General features: G+C 43.4%; 2 protein-coding genes across 6 annotated transcripts in view; one reads left to right on the top strand and one right to left on the bottom strand.

The window, feature by feature from the left end:
- Positions 1-378: 378 nt before the first annotated feature.
- On the bottom strand, positions 379-16036 carry LOC121828101 (uncharacterized). Its single transcript, XM_076566107.1, has 4 exons — positions 15955-16036; positions 14072-15309; positions 5294-5394; positions 379-666 (listed from the first exon to the last, which is right to left on the bottom strand). The coding sequence occupies exons 1-2, from the start codon at positions 16034-16036 to the stop codon at positions 14624-14626; spliced, it is 768 nt and encodes a 255-aa protein (XP_076422222.1). The 3' UTR covers positions 379-666; positions 5294-5394; positions 14072-14623.
- The window catches only part of Adipor2 (adiponectin receptor 2), a 60086-nt gene continuing 35459 nt past the window's right edge, over positions 825-25451 (top strand). Inside the window, exons 1-3 of one of the 5 annotated variants that reach the window (XM_076567775.1) lie at positions 825-1785; positions 11258-11378; positions 13335-13441. The gene's annotated coding sequence lies outside the window, so the exon portion shown is untranslated. Of the gene's footprint in view, positions 1786-11257; positions 11379-13334; positions 13442-14449; positions 14590-14855; positions 14999-25451 lie in introns of those variants that run through there. The other 4 variants (XM_006985892.4, XM_006985893.4, XM_042273972.2 and 1 more) reach the window with 4 other exon arrangements.

The following is a 25451-nucleotide window of genomic DNA, read 5'->3' as shown; positions in this document are numbered from 1 at the left end:
CACTAAAGGAACAGCAATAAAACAAACCCAAACAAGAAATAGACTATGGATATTCCTCAGGAGTCATATAGTCCACCTTCCGATGAGTCTACCCCAATTCACTCATTAGTTTCCTCTCTACTCCCTCTCCCTTTCTTTCTACGCCTCTGTAGCCCAGGCTAGCCTGGACCTCATTACAAAGCCTAGGTTAGCCTCAGACTCCTGGTGATCCCCTTGCCTCAGTCTTCAGGGTTCTGGAACTAGAAGTGTGGGCAACCAGGCTGGGTTTCCGAGGGATGAGTAATAGAGAATGGATAAGGAGAACATGAATGACATAACCTGGGAATTAAATCAGAATTCAGATTGTGTTGCCTGTTGACAATAAATAAAAACCAGGAATTGAATCTTTAAACTGTATTTTATTCAGAGAGTTGGCAATCTGGGAGGGAAATCTGCTCTCCCCAAACCACCCCATTAGCGTATTACAGGGAACCAGAACAGAGGCAATAAATCAATCCAAAGTTCAGTCCCTCTTGTCTCTCTGGCCAGGCAGTTGGCCTTGACTCTGAGAGTCCACTTTTCTTTCATAATCATCTGTTTGGTTTCAGAGGGTTGAATACACTCTGGCCACCCAGTTTTGCATTCTCCCTGAGCCTCCATTTGGATGACATCCAGTTTGAAGGTCAACTTGGAGCAAACAAACAAACCATTAGCAGAGTGTATATGTTGAATTGCTACCAATGTATACATTCAGAATCTTCCCTACAAAATGAAGCAATGAAGGTGGTCTTAAGATTCATGCTACACAATACAGAATAAAAAGGGCTCCATTTTCTCCACTGTCAGAAGTGGTAGGAAGTTGGTTTGGCTGGAAGATAACACTTGGTATACGGAGTAATCGAAGTCAATTTTTGGAATGGCATCTTAGGGACCGATTGTGGAGGACCTTGGAGTTGAGCTTAAGGGAATTTGGACTTTGAGAGCCTCTGAAGAGTTTTTGAACTTAATACAGCTTAAAAGTTAGTATTGGAAGCAGTACATAGAACAGATTTGACTGGCAGAGATATTAATGACAGGAAGACCACTGAAGAACTTACTGTAGTCATTCAGAACATACTTGGGCATGTGACAGTGGTAAGGTATGACTGTCTCAGAGCTGTGGAAATGCCCAAAGCGTAATCATAGATGAAACAGGCTGGGGAATGATGCACAGACTGACACACTCTCCAGAGGGAAGCTGTTTCCCAATGGAGCAGCATTGCAAACGCCTGGAGATTTGCTGATGTCCCTAACGGAGTCTCATGCTACTTATAAAGTGCGTGCTAATGAGCCTGCTGAGTCAGCAACTGCCTTTGATCTGAACATGGATGTGATTGATGGCTAATCTCAGATGTCAACTTGACTGCACCTGGTATCAACTGAAACCCAAGCTGCCAGGCACTCCTGTGGGAGATTTTCTAGATCACATTATTTGAAGCAGGAAGACCCACCCTGAATCTGGGTGGCACCTTCTGGTAGCAGCCCAGGTTAAAGGACGTGGAGGAAGGAAACTGCTCTTGCCTGCCGCCCCCACTCTCATTGGCGAGTCCATCTCTCCGGTCGCTCCCGAACTCCTTCACTGACATTACAGCCTGCTTCTTTGGGATTCCAACATGGACTGAAGACCAGCAGCTCTCCAGGAACCCTCCAGGCCTCCGGGGTCAGATTGGGACTGCAGAGACCCCCAACTCATAGACGGAACAACTACTGCATTCTTGGCCTCTCCAGTGTGAGACGGCCATTGCTGGACTTCTCGAACATTATCCGGTAAGCCAAACCCATGTTGATATTTTCATCCTATCTGTTCTGTTCCTTTAGGGGACCCGGACTAGTTAGTAGACTGCACTTGAAAAGCATGTATCAGGGCAGTTTAGAACACAATAGGGGGAACAGGGGCTGTAGATGGCTCCGCACGTGCACACACCCCACACTGACATCACACACACACAGCTAAAATGGTCTTTTAAAACCTAAAAAAAAAATTAATAAACTAGGGAAACCTGTACAAAGAAGATCACTAACTGTAGAGGATAAATAGTAGTTTCCAGCATCAGCCAATGTAAGTGTAAACTTTTTTTTTCTTCTCCTGTGAGCAAGATCTAAAGTTGTTGGTCTGGACCTTCAGTCTAAGTTTCTTTCTTTAAAATGAGAAGATTGTTATTACTATTATTATTATTATTAATTACATTTTTCTGAAATAGAGTTTCTCTGTGTAACAGCCCTGTCTGTCCTAGAATTTGCTCTGTAGACCAGGCTGGCCTCAATCTCACAAAGATCCACCTGCCTCTGCTTCCCGAGTGCTGGGATTAAAGCTGTGTGACACCATTGCCCTGCTAGGCTTTTTTCTTTTTCCCTTTTTTTTAAACATGGATTTAGGGATTAAAATCCGATCTCTGAGCTTGTGTGGCCAATGCTTTCACCCACTGAGCCATTTCCCTGGCCCAATTTTTGACACTTCTGACTGAATTCCTAAAAACAATTTTTCTTTCATTTATTTCACCCAACACTAAAAATAAATCTGAGAGATATTTTCTTTTTCTTGGCTGGATTTTATTTTATTTGAGACAGAATTGGGTTATGTATCTCAGGTTGTCCTCAAATTCCTGATCTTGGGCTTGGGGATGTAGCTCAGTTGGCAGAGAGCTTGCCTCATAGGCACAAGGGCCTGGTTTCGATACTCAATGGTTGGTCACTCCCATAATGGGCTCACCACTACTCAGAGGGGCCTCATTCTGCCTGGCCAGTTGATGCTGTAATACACAGGACCCACAGCTGAGTAAGACTGTTGCTGACCATTTTCTCCCAGCATAGCACCTTCCAGCACTATGAGGCTGGCCCAGAGGGAAGAAGATACTAGACTAGCTCAAGCCTGATTCCTCTATCAGACAAGGCATGTGTTACCTTCAGCAACAGGGTTTTACCATCTAGTCCTGGTGGGCAACCAATATCTGTTGCAGTTGTGCATACTGTTTTAGGAGGCCTCAGAGACCTCCCTGACAACCTTTTTTTCCCCCTTGAGACAAGGACTGTTCTAGTTCTGTTGATTGTCAACTTGACTTGACCCAGAGTTTTTGGAGATGACAGCCTCAACTGAGGAACTGTCTACTTCATATTGGCCTGTGGGCATGTTTGTGGGAGATGGCCTTGATTGCTAATTGCTGTTCGAGGGCTCAGTCCACTGTGGGCAGTACCATTCCCTTGGCTGTAAAAAAAAAGTTGCCTAAATTGGGCAGTAGTGGTACACACCTTTAATCCTAGCACCCAGGAGGCAGAGGCAGATGGATCTCTGAGTCAGAGCTAGCCTGGCCTACAGAGTGAACTCCAGGACAACCAGGGTTACACAGAGAAACCTTGTCTCAGAAAAAAGAAGAAGAAGAGGAGGAGGAGGAGGAGGAGAAGGAGAAAAGAATGGAAGCTGCCTAAACATGGGTCTGCGAGGCAGCCAATATTCTTCCATGGTTTTACTTCAAGTTCTTGCTTGAGTTCCTGCCCTGAATTTCCTAGAAGTGTGAGCCAAATAAACCCTCTCCTCCCTTACGCTGCATTTGGTCAGTGTTCTATCACAGCAACAGGAAGACAACTAGAACACAGTCTCATATGGAGCCCAACAATCCTGCCTCTGCCTCCTGAGTGACCTGTGCTAAGTAGTCCAGCGGAAACTTTAGTTTTGAAACAGGGTCTCACTATGTAACCCTGGCCTGGCCCAGAGTTTGCTAGGTAGACTAGGCTGGCCTCCAGTTCACAAAGATCTGCTTGCCTCTGCCTCTCTCTTCCAAAGTGCATCACTGTGTCTGGTTCTTACATCAACATTTACAAAAATGTTTATTTGCATGTGTTTTATGCTGAATTTATCCTTGTGCTTCAAGTTTTTGTTTCTTTAGTTTCTTCTGGGATGTCTTTTTCTTCCGTGCAGCCTCTTCTTCTGGCGTAGGAAGAGTTTGTTCTTTTCAGTGAAGATCATCTCAGTGTGGTAGGGAGTTCAGGTATGGGTTGACCTGAACGTGAGCTTTGTCAGTGTGGTGAAGCATCAGGAGTGTTTTGCTCACTTGGATGTATTTGATGACTGGAGAATCTGTGTCTGAGTCCTCACACTTAGCACTAGTCTCTGCATTTTGAAGCATGTGCACTTAAAATTCAGTACTCTTTTTGGGTCACCAATCCTGCACCAGGTTTCATCATTTGGCTTCCAGCGCCATCATTATCCTGCCAGAATGGCACACACTGCTTCACTACAGTGAAGTCTATCAGATACTTAGCCTTTCAGATAATGTGTACACTGGCCTGGCAGCTTCACTGATACTCTTAAAGTGAGCGTGAATATTTGCCCTCTTGTTTAATGTGACTTTGTAGGGGTTTCTGGGAAAGTAGTGAATCATTTTCACAGGTCAACCTCAAACAGCTCACAGTAAGAGGGAATCAACATTTGTTTTTTCTTGAGACAGGGTTTCTCTGTGTAGCCCTGGCTGTCCTGGAACTCCCTCTGTAGACCAGTCTGGCTTCAAACTCAAGAGATCCACCTGCCTCTGCCTCATGAGTGCAGAGATTAAAGGTGTGTGCCACCATTGTCCAGTGGGAATCAAAATTCTTAATAAGCTCTCCAGATGTTGATTTTGTACATAAATGACTGAGACCCTGGGCTGGCTGTGGTGGTGAACGTCTGTAATCTCAGTACTTAGGAGTCAGAAGCATAAGTCTGAGGCCATCTGACCTATATAGTAAGTTCCAGTCCAGCCATGGCTACACAGGAAGAGCCTGTCTAAAATAAATAAATAAACAAACAACAAATAAATAAATAAATAAACCATCCAAACTTCTTACTTATTTTCTTTATTTGTAAGGGAAGAAAAAGAGGAAAAAACATCTCAGGGCTTGAGAGATGGCTCTCTCAGTGGTTAAGCACATATACTGCTTTCCAGAGGACCCGAGTTTTGTTCCCAGCATCCACACATGAGGTAGTTCATAATCACCCATGACTCCAGCTCCAGGGGAATCTGATGCCTCTGACTTCCAAGGACACTAGTACTGGAGTATAACTGTCCCTGGAAACGAAATCAATCTTGAGAGGTTTTTTATTTGACTGCCAACGGCCCCTGGGCCTCAGCGCCCTGGCCCACTCTTTTCTAGTGTACTGGAAAAACTTGTTTGTGAAAAGGAGAAAAAGTATCACTGCCTGGGGGACGAGCCTCCAGACAGACCAGGGCTCAAAAGGGAACCCACGGCATCAGTGCACATTAGGACTTTTCTATCTGAGGGAGTTAGGGAAAAAGACACTTACATGTTCTCTTGATGGCTTCCGTCTTTATTATTATTATCCTCTGTTCTTCTCATTCTCCTTCAGTATACTTTTTTCTACAGATTATAAACCCCAACAAAATCCTTCAGGCAATACAGGAATCACAATGTGGTTATATTCCATTTTTCAAGTGAATGATTATAATGAATACAAAACAAATAGTAAAAAAAACAGCATGTTTTCCATATCCCTTACATGATCAAACATTTTATGTATTACAGGTGAAAAACAAATTATCCCAAGGATCCATGTACATTCATACCCAAGCAACTTGTTATACATTAACCGTGTGGGCAAGCAAGTTATTCTCCTCAGTTAGATCTTTTACTGGCAGGCTGCATTTTGCAGTTACAAAGAAAGGGCCAACTACTTTGTTACTGATCTTGAAAGGTAATCTTATAAGGAATCTTAAAGGAATCACAAACCTAAACTTTTATATATGAAAAAGAATCAGTGAGGAGATTTTAAATCGTTAGGATACATACCTACTCATCAATAGTTTCTTATATCAGGAGATTGAGGGCAAAAATGGGTATAAGGAATTAATCATCACTTTTGGTCATCAATCAATCCTAGCAAAGAAAGGTGCATCAGCTAGTAATAATTGGGCTGCTTTGTTCTTGTTCCCTGACTTTAAAGAGCTCTGTGTTCAACTATGTGCCTTTCTTAAACTGTATTATTTTCTTGTTTTTTTCTAACCTCAAAGCTATTTGACAAAAACATCTTAGTCTAACTTTAAGTTATTTTCAAAGCTTTGTTTCAGCTATGATGTACTCTGAAACCTGTGAACACATCTCCCAACATTAGGGTTAAAAGAATTTAAGCTAGCTGGACTAACTGGTACTCAGTTGTTTTTCTTAATCATTAACCTAAACCACAGTCTACATGGCTCCTCAATAGGAACTCATGTGTTGTAGCAGTGTGACACTTCCTTGTTTATATTTTTAATCATCAAAACTCTATCTAAACTAACATTATTATTATCATTTATATAGTACAACTTAGGAAGAAATTATCTTCATAATAATCCACAGGTAAAAATGCCCAGTAGAATGGGATGTTTCCACGAGACAAACACACTACATTACAGGCAGTGGGATCTCCCACACCCATTCATACCATGCCAGATACTAGAGAAAGACAGCAGCAGCAAATATGTAAAGACACAGCAGAAGCAAAAGACATTCTGTGGTCTGTGGTCTACAGGCCTTGTCTCTATCTGAGGCTCACCCATCAGGGATTTTCCTCCTGGTGGGCTGACACCCTGAAGTCAATTGCCACCTGCTGCTCCCCTGACATGGCCACTGGCAAAAAAGGACTATTTCTCTTGCACAGACATATTCCAAGTACTGAGACTGTAATGACAAAAATCATCTTTGTTTCTCTAGTCTAGTGGCTCTCCTTAGACCTCCAGGATAGCCCACAGATTGGTCAAGATCATGGTGTGTCAAACTTGTACTGGGATTATAGGCATGTACCACTGTGCCTGACATGGCTCTTCTTTTGCTAGCGACATAATCTTGGGAAAATGATTTGTGTGTGCTTCTGTTTCCTTATTTGTAAAACAAGGATGAAAAAATATCAGTCATTTAAGAGGCACGGTGGCACACGCCTGTAATCCTAACACTGGAGAAGCTGAGATAGGTGGGTTATTATGAGTTTGAGGTGAGCCTGGGCTACATGGTGAGTACCAACCAGCCCAGTCAAGACAACATAACAGGATGTTATCTAAGACAAAAGAAACAAAAAACAACAATCAGGTAAAGGTGAGGGTAATGCCAGTCCTTTATCTACTGTGGATGGCATTCTTCCGGGAGCCAGGCAAAAGACCAGGCAATCATTGTCCCAATAACAATGATGCCTGACCCTTGGAGCTCACTGTCTGTGTGCCAAGGCTGCTTTAATGCCCCAGGAGTGCTATCTTCATTTCGATCAGCAGGCAGGCAAGAGTGCAGACAGGAAGGGCTGTGGGGAGCAGGAGGGTGGAAGGAAGTGTGGCAACCCCGTGAAGGCAGAGGTTAAGGGCACCGTGCCTGCCAGCTGGGGAAAGCTGTGACTCATGAGAGGCCCTGGTGTCACTGTGTGTCTACTGGGAGGGGAAGGGTGGGTTCCAAGTGGGACTTGGCATTTGTCTTTGCACAAATGTGTCTCTGACAGGATGGTGTGTGTGTGTGTGTGTGTGTGTGTGTGTGTGTAACTATAAAAAATAGATGTGTCAACCCTCCCCCACACAAATTTGTGTAATCTAGGGCTTGAACCCAGGGCTGTATGCATCTAAGCAAGTGCTCTACCATGGCATTCTACCGCCAGCCCCAAAGAAAAATCCTTGAGAGCGGGTTCCCCGAAGTAAAGAAATTTAAGCCATTACAGAGACTAGCTAGCAAAAGGACCAAGTCCTGGGACAGGTTTGCCGGTGCCAGCCAAAGTCCTCGCCAGAAGGCCAGGTGGCAGCTGGAGACACGGCCAGCCTTCCTTCTGTTCTCCTACACTGCTTCCCTCCTCCCTCCCCTTTTCTGTTCTCCAGTTGTCTGGGGTCAGGGTTAGGAGTGGGTGAGGATGTGTAGGTACAGCTGCACTTGGCTAGTAACACGACAGCCATATGAATTGCTGTTGTGGTGCTGGTGATGGAACCTATGGCCTTGGGCAAGCCTTCCCACTAAGCCACCCCCACTGCCTGGACACGTGACCTTATTAAACAGCGTTCAAGAAGGATTGACTTCTGATTGTCCTACTTTTTTTTTCAGAAGGAATTATATCTTTTTGCTTTTGCTTCTCCTCTAAGGCAACAGCAAAGCAAAAGTAATCAGAGAACCAGCTATGAGGACTACGGCCCCACAGCCCTGCACAGGGAGATCACTTAGTCTTTTGAACTCAGTTCCAGATCAGTTCTGTTTTCGCTCAGCGAACGCCCGCCAGTTCTTGGTTTCTACTTCTGCAAATCCACCCCTCACCAGATTGCACCCTGCATGAACAAAAACTTAGTAATTTGATAGAATTCACATCAAGTTATCCTACAAACCTGGGTTTTAACTTGGCTGGGAGGTGTATGCCTGTATCCCAGCACCAGGGAAACTGAGGCAGAAGGATTGCCATTTATGAATTTGAGGCCAGTCTAGACTATATGACAAGATCTTGATCCCTGACTCCAGTGTACAAACAAAGAAAAAAATCCAAGTCTGAAACGCCCAACAACCCCTCTACAAAACAAAAACAAACCTGTGTCCAAGTTCTGGTTTAGCCATACATCTTCATCAAACTACTCCTAGGTGGAGGAACTTCTTGATATTCCAGACTTTGAATTTTAGCCCAACAATAGCTACAATGGGCGGTGCCTACAATGCCAGCACTCCAGTGGCAGAGGCAAGAGCAGTTCAGAGCAAGCCTGCACTACATAAGTGAGTTCAGCACAACAGATACTGTTTGCCTCCCCCACCCCCACACTATTTTGGGTGGGTGGCAGACTAGGCAGTTACTGTGTAGAACACATGTCTTCACTTTTTTCATAATAATATTAAAACTTGATAGTTTGTTTTTTGAAAAGGTCTTGCCCTGTAGCTCAGGCTGGGCTGGAACTCATGATTCTTCTCCTGCCTTAGTCTCCCAAGTGCTAGGATGATGACCCAAAAAATATCAGTGACTGCCTGCAGCAAGGCCTGGGAAGAAGTTACTGATTCACAGAGGGCTGCCTTTTACTGTATGCAAGGCAAACCTCAGCGAAGGCTTTCATTTGTTTCATTTGTCTTTTAGATTCTTTCAAAAGCTACGTTTATTTATTTTTGTGTGTCTGTGCATATGTGTGTGAGTGTACACATGTGTGGAAGTCAGAGAACAACCTGTCAGTTAATTTTTTCCTTCCACCCCATCCCGTGGGTTCTGGGGATTGGATTCAGGTTGTCAGGCCTGTCTTTATCCACTTTCCCATCTCTTCAGGTTTTTTTGTTTTGTTTTGTTTTGTTTTTGGACAGGGTTTCTCTTTGTAATTCTGGCTGTTCTGGAACTCTCTATGTAGACCAGGTTGGCCTCAAACTCACAAAGACCTGCCTGCCTTTGCCTCTTGAGTGCTGGAATTAAAGGCACTCACCACCATGCCTGACCATTTTTTTTTTTTTTATTTTTTTTTTTTTTTATTTTTTTTTATTTATTTTTTTTTTTGGTCAGGGCCAAGGATTGAACCCAGGGCTTTGTGCTTGCTAGGCAAGCGCTCTACCACTGAGCTAAATCCCCAACCCCCTGACCATTTTTGAAATAAGCAATACATACATACATACATAATTTTAAGGGGAAGAAATATCTCATCAGTCCCAGAATTCCTACCCAAACCCTTCTCACTTTGAGGTTACAAATGTATCTGTGATTAAAGCTTTCATTTTCTTTTCAGTGATAGAAATAGAGGTAGTTTATCAGGAAAAATGTTTAAAAGATACCTAAGGGTGGAAATGGGCTAATGAGCTAGGAATATAGACACGCAAAGATGATTTTAGCTAGGTGTGGTGGCGCACGCCTTTAGTCCCAGCACAAAGAGGCAGAGGCAGGTGGATCTCCATGAATTAGTTTCAGGACAGTCAGGGAGAGACCCTCTCCAAAAAAAAAAAAAAAAAAAAGAAAAAAAAAAGAGTTGATTTTATAAACTGCAAAAGGCTGGTGACACTTTAGTACATATCTGTGTATAGATGATTAAGCATTACTAAATGTTAAACATTTAGTTGGTCCCTGTCATAGGGAAGAACTGGAAATGACAGCTAAATGTTTACCTCTCCTTAGTTCTCACACCTATTTCCCACTCCTTCCAACTGGCAGGTGTGTTCATAAAGTTTTGTGGCCTTTTTGTCTATTGAAAACGTGTATTTGGGCTGGGCATGAAGCTCAGTGGTAGAGTGCTTACCCAGTACACATGAGGCCCTGGGGTTGACCAAGAGCAACAAAAGCTGCATGTGCTTATAGACAGGCATGCTGTTTGATGAGGCTGCACGGGCCACACTTGAGCAATGAGTCAGTCGGCAGCATTGCCAGCAATAATATTCTGTCTTACGAGCCTTCCCCAGGGCTACACTAACTACCTGTGTTAGAGGAGCTGCTAATGCTATTTATATAATTATGAGAGTGTTTATACTGATCTTAATTCTTGGTTTTCAACATTGGGGCAACTTGGCACAAATGGGAATTTAGTATGTTATGACATTTCTACAAGTGTTTAAAGATGCATTGCATGCAAACTTTGAAATCCAAGATTAATATGCTTTTAAACAATATAGATATTTGACTGATAACAGTGTAATTGCAAGTATCACCGAGTACAGTTCTTGTGGGTGTGTGGTGTGTGCTTTTGGACTTGTGTGTACATGTTTATAAATGGGGTGGGGTCTGATATGTGTAGCTAGAGGCCAACACTGAGTGTCTTCTTCAACAGCTTTTTTACTTTTGAGGCAAGGTCTCTCCCTGAACTCGAAACTCACTGGTTTGGCTAAACTGGCAAGCCAGCAAGTCCCAGGGGCTAATTTTGGTTTCCAATGGCAGAATAAATTTTTATATTAAATATACTAATTGTGGGACTGGAGAAGTGCCTCAGTGGTCAAGAGCATTCACTGTTCCTCCAGAGGACCTGGGTTTGATTCTCAGCACTCAAGGGGATCCTATTGTGCTGAAATTCCAAGAGTGTGCCTCGCTGGCTTCTTACATGTCTGTTTGGGATTAGAATTTAGGTCTTCATGCTTGCACGCCAAGCATTTAATGACTGAATCATCTCCACAGTCCCAAGACATAATAAAATTTATCTAGAATACAGATTTTATAACAGACGTTTTCAAATCAGTTAACACCATGGCATCCTAGATAACTTGCTAATTTTATCTGTTTATGAGATGGTCACAGGGACTGATGTGATGTTTCTAGCCCCTTAAAATTATTTATGTGTGTAATTATTATTTTGTGCTCGTGTGTTTGCCACAGTGCTTCTGCGGACACCAGAGGACATCTTTTGGGAGTCAGTACTTCCGCCATGTGGATTCTAGGATTGAACTTGGATCATCAGGCCCAGTAGACCCTTATCTGTGAGCCAACTTGTCCTTAGGTATATTTTTTTTTATTTCTATGTTTTTCAATTGTTGCTGGGTTTATTTTTTATGGCCCACCATTTATATTGTCTAGATTTTACACACACACACACCCCCACCCTTACTGTGTGATACATAATATACGATCTGAGAGTTAATCTGTTTGTCTTAGTCAGTGCTATCATAGGAAGTGGGAACCCTAAGCAAACTCTGCCATCACAACCTCCATAGTTTGTGAATTTATTGCTACTGAATAAATTCTGACACATGGAAAGACACAAATACGTTTGTCTATGTTTCTGACATAGCACACTCATGACATTTTCTATTTATTTATTTATTTTTTGAGACATGGTCTCCCTATATAACTCGGGCTGGCCTTAGCCTTCCCAGGCCTGGAATTACAGGTATGTACTTCCATGCTTTGCTTGTACATTTTAAGCCACAGATACAGGTTTCTCAAGACTATATACTAATTTTGGTTCCCAATGGCAGAATAATTTTTCCATTAATTATGGAATTAATTAGCAACTATGGGACTGGAGAGATGGCTCAGTGGTCAAGAGGACCTGGGTTCAATTCTCAGCACACATGAGGAATGCAATGCTTTGTCTGTCCCCTGCAGGCACTGTAAACACATGATAAACAGGCATACATGCAGGCACAACACCTACACAAAAATAAAAGCCAATCTTAAAAAGTTTGAAAAACAGCAGTTGTTCTGAGCAGAAAACAACTTTTTCTCAGGGCTTCAGAAGCACCGGAACCAATTTCAAACTGAAGTTAAAATTTACAATGGTATCTACGATTTTTGCTTTATTTTGAATTAAGAGTTGCCCTACCATTTGGTTATGACTTTCGAATTTTAGATACTTCTTCCATTTTCATTGGCTACTGACTTGACTATCACAATGATGACAAAGTCTGTCCAAAGAGCAAGTTCAGTGTCATTATGCCAGCAACAAGTCACTGAAGCTATCTAGCTGGATTATGAATGTTACTCAACCAGTGTTTTGTCCTCCTTGTTAACAAATTATAGAGGTGCCTATAGGAAACTGGCTGTACCAGAGGGCACTATTGGGTCATGGTGACTGGTATGGGGCAGGGTAGGAGGAAGTGTCTTTTGTTGCTGTAGGAGATGCAAGACTTACCCACTATGGAAAAATGTAACACCTAAATATGGAGAGACTGGGCATGTGAGCTGGGTAAAGGTACTTGCCACCAAGCCTGATGATCTGAGTTCAACCCCCAAACCCACATGATGGAGAGAGACAACAGATTTTACAAAGTTGTCCTCTGGCTATGGCATCTGAACCCATTTAAAAAAAAAAGAATGGAGAGAAGGGTTGGGAATGTAGCTTAGTAGTAGGAGACTTGCCTAAACATCCACACTGCCCTAAATTCAACCTCTAGTGCTTCAAACACAAACAAATGAACAAACACAAGAAGAGAGATTCTGTTTAAGATTCATAGCTGATACTGGAAGCTACTGAATATTGTGGAATTCTCTGTGATGTGTGAATAGCTAATCAGGAGGCAACTCATAAACATAAATAATTAAGTCATGGTCAGGGAAAGATCTGAAAAAAATCAGCTTTGAAACACTTCATGGTGCCATTTAGGTAAGGGTAAGGGTGAAGCCAGCGTGGCAAGGGACTCAGGAATGTCCCTTAGGGCCAGAGAGCAGCAAAGATCCTCATTAGCTGAGAAGGTGTGAGCATTTTGAGGAAATAAGGTGGTTTGTTTCATCATTATAGAAGCATCAGAAATTGCATGTAGTGATTGACAGTGAGATCACTTCACCAGAGACCAAGGGAGAGGTAGGAGGGGAAATGGCAGTGTTCTCTTAAAAACCTGTCTCAGCACAAGGTGGATTGTTCCTAGAGTAAAGTTCTTTGGTCAAAGTACAGTTTTTAAAAGAAAGAGCTGCAGGGAAGAGTTGATAGGGGTTTTGTTTTCTTTTGTTGAGGCAGGGTTTTATTCTAGTCCTGGCTGACTTGGAACTCATCCTGTGGCCTGGGGTTGGTCTTGAACTCACCAAAGTCATCCTACATCCGCTTCCCAAGTGCTGGGAATTAAGGTATGAGCCCCCACACCTGGCAAGATGTGAGATCTTGAAAGGCTTTTTTTGGTTGGTCTTTCTGTCATTCTTAGGGGACATCTTACATTAGGCCTGAAAAATCTTCTTATCTTTCCCCTATTTAAGCTGCTATTGTGGACCTTTTTTTTCCCCCTCTGAAGTTAGTGATGGAATCCAGGCCTTTGGAGTGCTAGGCAAGTGCTCTACCATTGAGCTATATCTAGAGGTATGGGTCAAATGTGTAATTCTCAAATGTCTGCATTCGGTTTCTGATGTGTTCTGGAAAGGCACAACTGTCTTTCTTGATCTTAGCCTCCAAACCTTCGTGTCTTTTTGTTGTTGTTGACACAGGGTCTTATTCTATAAAGCCAAGTCTGGCCTGGAACTTGCACTGTAGATCAGGCTGACCTGGAACACTCAAGATCCTCCTGCTTCAACCTCTCTAGCGCCTTTCTGGGTTGAGGAGTTTTCCACGTCTGTTTTCCCCATCCCCCATCATTAGACTTCAGCGTCTTGGGTATGAGACCCTATTGTGGTCCAACGGCAAGGACAATAGGCTGCCGGCATAGGCTTCCTCTGAAGTCTAAACTAAAGCTTCTGAGTTTACTTTAATGGGTATTAAGTTTTTACCTAAAGAGTGTGAAGGATAATTTCCTCTTACAATTGAACAGGAAGAAACCATTTTTCTCTGCAAACCAGCTCCTACATTTATTTCCTTGTTCTGGTTCTTACTAAGGCAGATTTCAAAAGGAAAGCTCACTCCGTTCCAAATCACTCCTCCTGTGTAAACAGACACAATACCTAAGTTGTTTGTAATCGACCATTACTTTAAGACCATCTAAAATAAATCTGAATTACACATTTTAAGGGTTCGTAATATCTTTTAGAAGTAGTAGGGCATATTCATCATACGTTAATACGGTAATAAAATCAAGCCCTACTGTTTGAGGAAGAGTTGACTAACGCTTTCGGAATTCCGAAACCTTCACAAGACGACGCCTAGCATTATGTTGGCCGCTGACACAAACACACGCTCCGGCCCGAATCTTTAAACTCTGGCTCGCACCCAAGGACATCGAGGGAAGCATCCCCGGCCGTGGCGGCCCACTCCTCTTCGGATCTCTTCGGGGAAACGTTCAGGAAGCGGGGTGAGTTCGGCTAGGGGCATTCTGCCCGCACTGTTTACATTGTGTCTCCGGCCGAACCACAACTCCCAAGATGCACCGCGGTTCTAAAGCCCCCCCGGAGGGGAGGCTTCCGGTTTAGACCAGCACGGCTGCGCACGGGGTGTGGTCTTACTGGCTCGACCCGCCTCGTGCGATGCGCGTCACGGCGACGCGCGGGCGCAGGGGCGGGGAGACGCGGCGGCGGCGGCGGCGGCGGTCGCGGCGGCGCGAGCACAGTCCCGACGCGGTACCGCGGTGGCGGCGGCGGCGGTGGCGGCGGCGGTGGCGGCTCCGGCGAGCGGCCCCCTCCCTCCGCGCCCCCCTCTCCCCTCCCCGAGGCGCTGCTTTCCCACGGCGCCCGAGCCGCGCGGCCAGGCGGCGGCCAACTCGGGTGAGGGGCTGTGGCGCGAGCGGGGCTTCCCGGGCTCAGCAGACCGCCGGGGTCGGAGGGAGGTGAGGGCTGAGGGACAGGTGTCCCCGGCGCGGGCCGGGAGCGCGCGCCTGGCCGGCTCCGAGCTTGGCCGGAACTCTGACCGGCGGCCGCGCGCCTGGTGCGGGGGCCCGAGCGGCGGCCGGGGCGGGGGGGTGGGGAAGGGGGCTGGGGCCGCGCTCCCTCCGTGCAGCTGCGGTCGCGGGCGCCCGCTGTCCTTTGGCCACCACCGGGCGGGGGGTCCGCAAGCCCCTCGCTCCGATCCTCTTCGCCTTCCGGGCAGGTGTCCCCCCCCCCCCCCCCGTGCCCGCCCGCGCCGAGAACCCTCCCGCCCCAAGTCTAGTTGGTGTCTTCTGCCACTTCTAGGGGTTTCTCTGGCCAGGGTCGCTTCGGATGGGTTGTGCTCAGCGCTGTTTTTCCAGCCACTGGGATGGGAAAGGTTGCCCTCACCTCTCCTTAGGTGGCGCTTCTGGAAGCCACTGCCCGATAGTTCTTGGGCCCAGTTCTCAGCCCCTTATCTGCCGGTGTTAGCTGGTCAGGGAATTGCTGCTAACGGTTATAAAATAAGTTTTGAAGGGTTGGGAGAGAGCGTTGGATTAGACAGTTGATGCATTTCTTCTGCCTTTTTTTTTGGGGGGGGGGAGCTTGATTTAAACGTTTGCTTTTGGAGTTTGAAAACTTCTTGAGAGGGTTGGGCAGTGAATTTTTGGTAGAAACGTTACATGTCCACCTGGGATTTGGTAGGTACAGTGCTTCACTAGAGGTTTTAATGTTTTAGAAGAATGATCTTTTAGTTTTATTTCTTTTTTTTTTAAACTCCAAATGTTTCGCTTAAAAAAATTAAAATTACCAGTTTATTGTGTGTGTCCATGATGTGTGTTTCGGGGGGGGGGGCGCATGTCTCCATGGCACACTACGTTTATGTGGGTTCCGGGAATCAAACTCAGGTAGCCAGGCCTTAAAAATTTGCATGGCAAGGTTCTTTACCCGCTTAGCCATCTTTCATTCTTGTGCTACTGTTTTCACAAAGCCGACTGTCCGTCCCTACTCCCCAAGAAACAAGTTAAAAATACTGTGAAGTCTTTTATTATATTTAAAATTCTTTGGCCATAAAACTGTTACCAATTAAATGGTTTTTTTTGGGGGGCGGGCAGGGTTGCGGGGAACGGGGATGGGACGGGACTGACAGGCTCTTACTCTGTAGCCCAAACATTTGCCTCAAACTTAACAAGAATCCTAATGAAAAAGTTAAAAAGGACTCCTTCGACTTAGCTATTTGTTATTGTTGTTTTTTGCGGGGAGACAAGCTGTATCTGTGTAGCTTAGGCAAGACTTAAATTCTTAATCCTGCCTCTGACTCCAGAGTCCTGGTATTATGAACAAATTTTCTACTCAAAGCTTTTTTTTTTTTTAAACATAGTTTCACTGAAACTCACTATGTAGATCAGGCTGGACTTCAACTCAGAGATCTACCTGCTTCTCTCTCCCAAGTGGCGGGATTAAAAGTGTGCACCACCACCACTCAAAAAAATAAAGCTCAAAGCCTTAATATTTAAAGGGGGGGGGGGATTATAAATTTGTCAGTTCTAAAGTTTCAAGTTTCTTTTTACCAGAGGTCACTTTAAGGTCTTGTCACACATCCAGCTCACTTCTACACTGCTTGTAGAATGTAACAGTGCTGATTGTGAATGAACTGTAAACTAAAATTGTTTCAGCAGCAAGGACTGCACGCAGGCTCTAGCAGATGGGTGGTAAATTATAAAATTTGAGAAATTCAAATTAAATATGAAAGATTGTCTCCCCAGTGTCTATCTGTAACTTGCTACCCACCAGTTTCTGTTTCAGGCCTTGGGCTACCTAGCAGATTTTATCTTCTGGATGCGAGTAAGGTTTCCAGAGCTTAAAGAGTTTGTGTTTTTCCATCCTTGTGTTAATTGTTTAAGCTTAAAAATGAAGGGATTTTTTTTTCCATGAATAGTATCAGTTCATGTAGTACACCTAGTATAAGTCATGTTTTGTTTTCAAAAAGAATGCTTTCATTTCCTTTATTTCAGAGGTTGACAGACTTTACAGTCTCCAGGTCAAGTCCTTCCTGCTGCCTCTTGTAAATATGGTTTTACTGGGATATAGCCACATGCAGTTGTTTAGGTATTATCTGTGCTTGCTGTTGGGGTACAAAGTTGGGTTGTTTCATAGTTGTTAAAGAGACTCATGAACTGTAAAGCCTAAAATTTTTTTATCCAGCCCTCAAGAGAGAAAGAAAAAGTGTTGTGAGGGGAAAGCATATTCAGTGTACAAAACTAAAATGAGTCAGGAAATAGAATGTAAAAACTATTCAGAATTATATCATGTAAGAGGCTATTCTGGTGATTATTTTTATGTAAGTGGCTCATGTTAAATGTTGATTTGTATTTCACTTAAAAGGTTTATTTGTGTGTGTATGTCTTTGAGTGTTTGTGCATGTGTGAGTACAGGTGTCTAGAAGAAGGCATTAACTCCCCTAGAGCTGGAGTTAGATATGGATTCTAGGAGCTGAACTTGGGCCTTCTCTGAGCCATCGTTCTAGCCCCATTCTGCTGGCTTTTAACTCTCTTTGGTCCCAGGGATAATAGGGCCACCAGGAACTCTGGTGGTCAGAGCCTTTATTTACTGAGCCATCTCACTAGCCCAGGTTTTTTCCCTTTTTCTTTTTAAATGATATTAAATGATACCAATCATTAAATGATTTTAAATGATATTTTTCTTTTTAAATGATACTAGCATAGATATTGCTAAAAGTAACTGTTGAGCTAAAGGATGGCTCCGTGGCTAGGATCACTTGCTGTATAAGCATGAAGACTTGAGTTTGGATTCCTAGAACCCATGTAAGAGCCTAGCTGCAAATGGGCCTTAACTCTAACAGTAGTGTAGGGGTAAAGAGTAGGGTTCCTGGGGTTGCTGGCAGCTAGCCTGGCTCCAGGTTCAGTGAGAGACAGTGTCTCTGAGGAATAAGGTGAAGAGTGATCAGATGCCTAACATCCTCCATGGTCTGCATAGGCAAGCATTCCTTCTCTCCCCCTGACAAGTGGGGCATGTGTGCACACACACACATACAGTTCTTCATTTCTATTTTAGTCTATTTCCCTTTGGGCTTTCTTGGATGGACAGTTATTTTCTTTGTTTTGTGCTTTGAAGCTTTTTCTGAAAATACTAAAGCTTTGGCTTTCTGGTTGGATATGTTTGGCTTCTTGAAGACTTCTTGCTGCATCTTCCTGAACCAGTGGTCTTTCACAACCCACTTACCCTTGTTGTCCTTCACAAAAATGGTGCTTCCCTGTCGTCAGCGTTCTCATCCGTTTTCTCAGCCTTTAGAACTTGGAATCCAGTCTTTAGCATGTAGCTCTCCATATTTTTGCATCTTTGGTTTTATGTAGACTTCTGTGGGCTTGCCTAAAACTTCTAAGGCACACATTTGAAGATTTAGAAGAAGTATATCAAAATAATAGCACATATCATCACTTTGGAGGTGTGTGTCTGGTGGGGGAAGGGTTGGGAGAGAGGGGGTATATGGGGACTACAGTCACCATCACTTTTTTAAAATCTTTGTTTTATGTTAGGCTAAGTCTTGAGCAAGTCTTTCAGACCTGGCTAGAAAACATTGGGTTGTTAGTTTTTTGGTTTTTGTTGTTGTTTTTTAAAATAAATGTGTAAGAAAATAAAAACAAAACAAGAAATAAATGTGTGTGGTGAGTATGCATTATTGTTTAGGGAGCATGCATGCCATGGCACACATTTCAAGTCAGAAGACAACTTTGAGATCGAGTCTCTTCTATTTTTATGTGGTTTCCAGGAATCAGTCAACAGGCATGCTCACCAAGGAAGTGCCTCTATAACTGCTGAGCTGGCCTATTATCATTTTTTTTAAAAAAATACATTGATTACTACTGTTAGGATTGTTTCCCCGCCCCCCTTTTTTTTTCCTGAAACAGTCTGGCCATATAGCCCAAGCTGGCCTTTGGACTCTTGATCATCTTGCCTGGCCCTCCTGAATGCTTAGATCATAGGTGTGTGGCTCTGTATCCAGGTGACAGAATTCTTGTCTATAACATGGTTGATCACAAGCATAAACTGTGACTGACATTGGATCTACTAGGTGATGAAATGATTATGCAGCAAACAGGTATTTTTGTTACTTTGTGTTTGCAGAGTCTTGCACAAAGACATAGGAATTGCGAAGTTTATGGATTCTTACCTTTCTGGTGATGAGCTCCCCAGAGCTTTATCTTCACTTTAAACTCCTCCTTAGAGGCTGACTGTGGTGGTACAGTCCCAGCTCTTGGAAGGTGGAAGCCAGCAGATCAGGAATTCAAAGTCATCCTCTGGCTACATATAGGATGGATGATCAGGCCAGCCTGGGATTCATGAGACCATGTCTCAAAAACCAAAAAAGGGTTGGGGCACGTTTCTAGAGATTTGGCTTGGGTAAGGGCTTTCCGTGCAAGCATGAGGACCTGAATTCAGTCTTCAGAACCCATATTAAGTAGTTGGTTGGGCATGGTGATTAGACAGGCGTATCTCTAGGGCTTATGGACCAGCTGTCCTGGCATAGTTGTCAAGAACAGAGTGAGAAATCCTGTTTCCAAAACCAAGATGAAAGGCTTCCAAGGAGTGATAGCCAGGGTTGTCCTCTGGCATGTGACTCACACACTCACACACCTACCTTTATACATAATACATGCAAATAAATGAGTACTCAACATTTTTGGTTCAGGGAGATGGTGGAAGGAGAGAACCCACTTCTACAAGTTGTCCTATGACCCGCATGTACATCATGGCACACATGCACATATATACTCACAAAAGAAAGTATAACCCCCCCCCCCAAAAAAAAATTCTCCTAAACCCTCATGTTCTTTAGAAACAAAAACCCAAACAAAAATCTTTCCATAGGCTTTTTTAGTTGCTTTAGTGGCTTTTGGGCAAAGCTTTGTGGATTGCAAATCATGTGAATAGTTGAAAAATTAAAATCATTTTTTTCTTAATTATTTTTTGGGCATGTATATAATCTTTTCAGCTTTGTATTTTGTACCTTCTTCCTCATGGCGTATTGTGCTAAGGTCTGTTGCTCCTATTGCCTTAGCTTCAGAGGCACGGTCCTATTTTTCTCTCCTCTTGCCCTAGGAAAAAGTCTAAGCAGTACGAGTTCTGTGTGGTGTTTCCTATCTGTGATCTCAGCACTCTAGAGGCTAAGGCCCATGAATTCAGAGTTCTAGGCCAGTTTCGCCTAAGTAGCAAAATTGTCTCGTTTAAAGAAAAGGAAAAGGTCAAGGCAGCAACCACTGTCATAGTGACTTCAGAGAAATATGCAGTTAGGATAACACAGTTTTGATATCCCATCCAGAGAGGTCTTGGCTATAGTTGTATTAATGTCACAACATGGCATTCATGAAATTTCATTTTTATCTATTTTGTTAGGTTTTACACTTGCATTCTTCATATCAGTCATGATAAGAATATATAACATTTTACAAACTCGTTAAGGCACCTAGGAAACTTGATTATTGGTGGGATTCTTCAGTGAGATCATAACTTTGTAAAATGTTGCCAGAAGGTCCATATTTCAGGCATAATTGTAGGAAAGCAGATGGTCAGCTCTTGAGGAAAGTTACCTAGATGATCTGGGGCCGCACTGTCCAACCAGCTGTAAATATAAAGCTGCTGAGTTTATTTGGTTTTAACTTGCTTTCTCCATATTGAATTTCTCCCTTTTTGGCTGTGGAATGGAATTGTGCTTCCGCATGTGAAATAGCACTTGGGAGCTCAGCAGGTGAAGCTATGTTATGTTGACTTACAGTAGCACATTAAACAAATGATGTTTATGAGTTTCTTTCTATGTCAATAAATTGTCATCTACCCTGTTCTGTTTATTTGTTTGTTGTTTTGGTGGGGTTGGGAATTAAATACAGGGCTCTGCCACTGGATTACATCTCCAGCTGCTGCTATTTTTGTGTTTTATTACTTTTTTGACACAGGAGTCTTACTGTGTAGCCTAGGCCTGGCCATCGGCTTTTGATTCTCCTATTTCATCCCAAGTGCCTGAATTACAACCATGTGTCTTGTACCACTCACTCCCCCCACCCCACCCCGTTTTCCTAGTGTTTTTGTCTGTTTGCTTGTTTTATTTTGAGACAGAGTCTCCTGTTTCCCAGTCTGGCCTTGAACTCAGCATAAGGCTAAGGATGATCCTGAAACTCCCAATCATATTATTTTTATCTCTGAGTGCTGAGAATACAAGCCTGTACCACACCCCATTATTCTTTTCTTAGAACTCACCATGTAACTAAGGTTGGCCTTGAACTCATGACAGTACTGCCTTGGCGTCCAGAGTATTGAGATTATAGGTCTGAATCACTACACTTGGTTATACTATACGAATAGTCATTAGTCATTTAATATTTATTCTAGTTTTGATAGGCATTTGGATTGTTGCCAAATCAGACCTGGTGGTGCAAGCCTGTGATCCCAGTTACTTGGGAATCTGAGGTAGGAGAAGCACAAATTCAAGGCCTAACTGTATATCCTACTGAAATTGTCTAAAAAGTAAAAAGAAAAGTGCTTCAGGATATAACTCAGTGATAGAGAACTTACGTAGTATGTGTGAAGTCCTAGATTCAATTACCAGCACTACCAAAAAACAATTAAAATGATTCCATTATTTTCCTGTAATAACATCATATTAGGACCAGCAAGATGGCTCTCCATGTAAAGGCATTTGCAGCCAAGCCTGATGACCTGAGTTTAATCTCCAGGGCTGACATGATAGAAGGAGAGAATCAACTCCTGCAAGTTGTCCACATATACTTTCACAAATAAATAACTAATAAAAGATTAAACCAAACCCAAAAGCCCTAATAGTACATTGAACATTCCTCATCAGGACTTCTTGCTCTTGTATTTAAGGTCTGTGGCGTGTTGTTGTTGGTGATGGTGTGTGTTTTGCTGAAATTTGAGTCCAGGGCCTCATGCCAAGCAAGCACTTTTTTTGTTTGTTTGTTTTTGGAGACAGGGTTTTTCTGAAATAGAGCCCTGGCTGTCCTGGAACTTGCTTTGTAGACCAGGCTGGCCTGGAACTCAGAGAGATCCACCTGCCTCAGCCTTCAGTGCTGGGATAAAAGGTGTGTGCCACCAGCGGCTAGGCAAGCACTCTTATCTTGTACCTACACCCTCCATCCTGCAAATGTTTTTCCTCCTGAGACACAGGGTCCTGCTGTATATTCCAGGTTGGCCTTTGACTCAGTATGTACTCTGGTTGATTTTGAATCCCAATGCTGTCACCAGAGTGCTGAGATTATAGACATGTATACCCCTGCAAGTGTTAACAAATTGTGGGGTATCGTTAGGGGTTGTGGTGTCAGTTTAAGGTTTAAAGTAGAAAACAAAAGTAATAGGTTGGATTGTAGGCAATAAGATAATGTATGAAACTAAAACTTTTGTATATATATGTATAGTTATTAAGTTAGAAATTAGATCCTTGGAGTTGGGGATTTAGGTTACTCACTAGTATAGAGAAAATACTTGAGTGGCATCTTGGTCCCCACATTTAATCCCAGAGGGGGGCAGAGGCAGACAGTCTACAAAGTGAGTTCCAGGACAGCAAGGGTTACACAGAAAAACCCTGTCTCAAAAAACAGCAACAGCTCCAAAACGACACAGAGAAACCCTGTCTCAAAAAACAAAAAACAAACAAAAAAAGCCAAAAACAAAAACAAAAAACAAACCAAACAAAAAAACAGCAACAACAAACCCCCCAAAACAAAACAAACAACAACAACAACAAAAAACAAAAGGAAAAAGAAAATAGTTAAGCAATGTGCTATTCTGTTAAAAGGCAGGTATGTTAGTTGTTAGGGCTGCCAATAAAATAACAATAGTCTAAATGGCTCAACAACAAATTTGTTTTCTGAGTCCAGAATTCCAAGTTTAAAATGTCAGCAGATGGGCTGCTTCTCTTGTCTTAATAGTGTCTTTCTTCTGGGCATGTATCCCTAGTGTCTTTCTCTTAAAAGGACATCAGTCAGATTGAATTAGAACCAGGCACCCTCCAACACCCCACCTCATTTTTTCTGGAGACAGATTCTAGGTACATAGCCTGAAGTGGCCTGGAATTCACTATGCAGACCATGCTGGCTTCGAACTGCCTTCTAAGTACTGGGATTAGAGACCTAGCTATCACACCCAGCCTAGGGGCCCAGTCTTACTGCTTCATTTACTTTAATTACCACTGTAAAGGCCCTTTGTCTAAATATAGTCATAGAAGCTAGAAAGATTGGCAGTTAGTAGTGAGTACTTGGTGCTCTTCCAGAGGACTGGGTTTGAGTCTCAGTCTCAGGGGATCCAGTGCCCTCTTCTGTCCTCTTTGGACACTGCACACATGGTGCACGGACATACATGCAGACAAAACACCCATACACGTAAACATGAAATCAAACCTATGGCCTAAGATACTGGGGGTTAGGGTCTAACATAGGGGTTTTAAAGGGATATGCTTTTGTACAACCAAGGAATTTCTACCGGGAACTTGGCCTGTGCTGTTCAGTTCATGATGGTGAACACGATAGGTTGACACATAAGGAGCTGATAGTTTGGGGGGAGTGGGGAGATAGGAAAACAATCTCAGGAAAGTCAGCATGGTAGTACAAGTCTTTAATACTAACTCTTGGGAGATAGAGGCAAGAGGGTCAGGAATTCAGTCATTCTTGGCAGCCAGTGAGGTGGCTCGGTGAGTAAAGCAAGCCTGGTGGTGTGAGTGTCATTTCCTGGTCCCGACATCGTAGAGAACCAGCTCCCTCAAGTTGTCCTCTGACTTCCACAGGGTGGCATATGTGTGCCCCACCCACCAAAACAAAGAAATGTAATTAAAGATAACACCAAACCAACAACAGCAGAGTCATTCTCAGCTACAAAGTAAGTTTTGAGCCAGCTGGGTTGCGTGAGACCTTATCTCAAGAAAAACCCAAACACAGAACCTAAATAAATAATCCCAGAAGAGAGGTAACAGCTGGGAAGACATTAAACAACAAAGTATTAGTATAATTGTTAGGAGGAGTGAGGTATGCTGTATTTAGGTAAAAGTGGAAAAATTAGCCTTTGCCCAAAAGGAGACCTTTTACCTGAGAAGTAGATGATAAGTGAGGCCTAATTAATTACAAGCCCAGGCCTGTGTATAGATCATGAAGCTGATAAGATTTGTGTGGGAGCTGATCCTGTTGGCAATGCCTGCAACCCTAGCACTGAGAACGTAGAGGCACGAGGATCAAACGCTCAAGGCCAGCTCAGGTGCATAGTAAATTCAGGGCTAGACTGATTTCCAAAAATGATGGAGTTTTACTTTATATGTGCATTGGTGTTTTGTCTGCATGTATATCTGTGTAAAGAGTGTCACATCCACTGGAACTGGAGTTACAGACAGGTGTGAGCTGCCCTGTGGGTGTTGGGAATTGAACCGGGTCTTCTGGAAAGAGCAGCTTAAACTGCTCAGCAGCTCTTAACTGTGAGCCATCTCTCCAGCCCTGAATGCAGATTTCTTAAGAGGAGCCCTAGTGTAGACAAATTGCTAAACGATCTTATTAAATAAAAAATACGGAGCCAGAAATTGGGGTTAAAGCTTGAGAGAGATCAGAGGAATAGGAAAAGCCACAAGCTAAGCTAACCTCACCTCACGGACACCTCAGTCTCCAAAGAGTGCTTTTTCCTATATACCCTATGTCTTTCTGTTCTGTTTTCTCATTTGCTCTCTCAGCCCAGCTATATCACTTCCTCTTCCTGCTCTGCTCTGTCACTTCCTGTCTGTCTGTACAGACCTCCAGACCTCTATGGTTAGTGCTGGGATTAAAGGCATGTCACCAAGCATGACTCTGTTCCCCAGTGTGGCCTTGAACTCACAGGGATCCAGACGGATTCCTGACTCCCAAGTGATAGGATTAAAGGCATGTGCTACCATTGCCTGACTTCTGTATAGTGGCTGGCTTTTTCCTCTGATCCTCAGATAAACTTATTGGGGAACATAGTATATTGGGGGACACAATACATCACCACACCCTAGAACCAGAAAGAAGTGAGTTGATGCATTGAAATTCTTGAAAAGCAAAACAAAACATGTGCCGGGCGGTGGTGGCGCACGCCTTTAATCCCAGCACTCGGGAGGCAGAGCCAGGCGGATCTCTGTGAGTTCGAGGCCAGCCTGGTCTACCAAGTGAGTTCCAGGAAAGGCGCAAAGCTACACAGAGAAACCCTGTCTCGAAAAAACCAAAAAAAAAAAAAACATGTATTTACCAAGAATTTCTGTATCAAAACTGTCAAAAATAGAGAAATTAAGGCAGTCCTAGAGAAACAAAAGCTGAGAGATCATTACCATGAGACCCGCTTTATAAAAATT

The sequence above is a fragment of the Peromyscus maniculatus genome, chromosome 3 (genome assembly GCF_049852395.1).
Source record: "Peromyscus maniculatus bairdii isolate BWxNUB_F1_BW_parent chromosome 3, HU_Pman_BW_mat_3.1, whole genome shotgun sequence".
Taxonomy (NCBI): Eukaryota; Metazoa; Chordata; class Mammalia; order Rodentia; family Cricetidae; genus Peromyscus; species Peromyscus maniculatus.
Note: the sequence above shows the minus strand (reverse complement) of the source record. Positions and strands in the feature narration are given on the sequence as shown.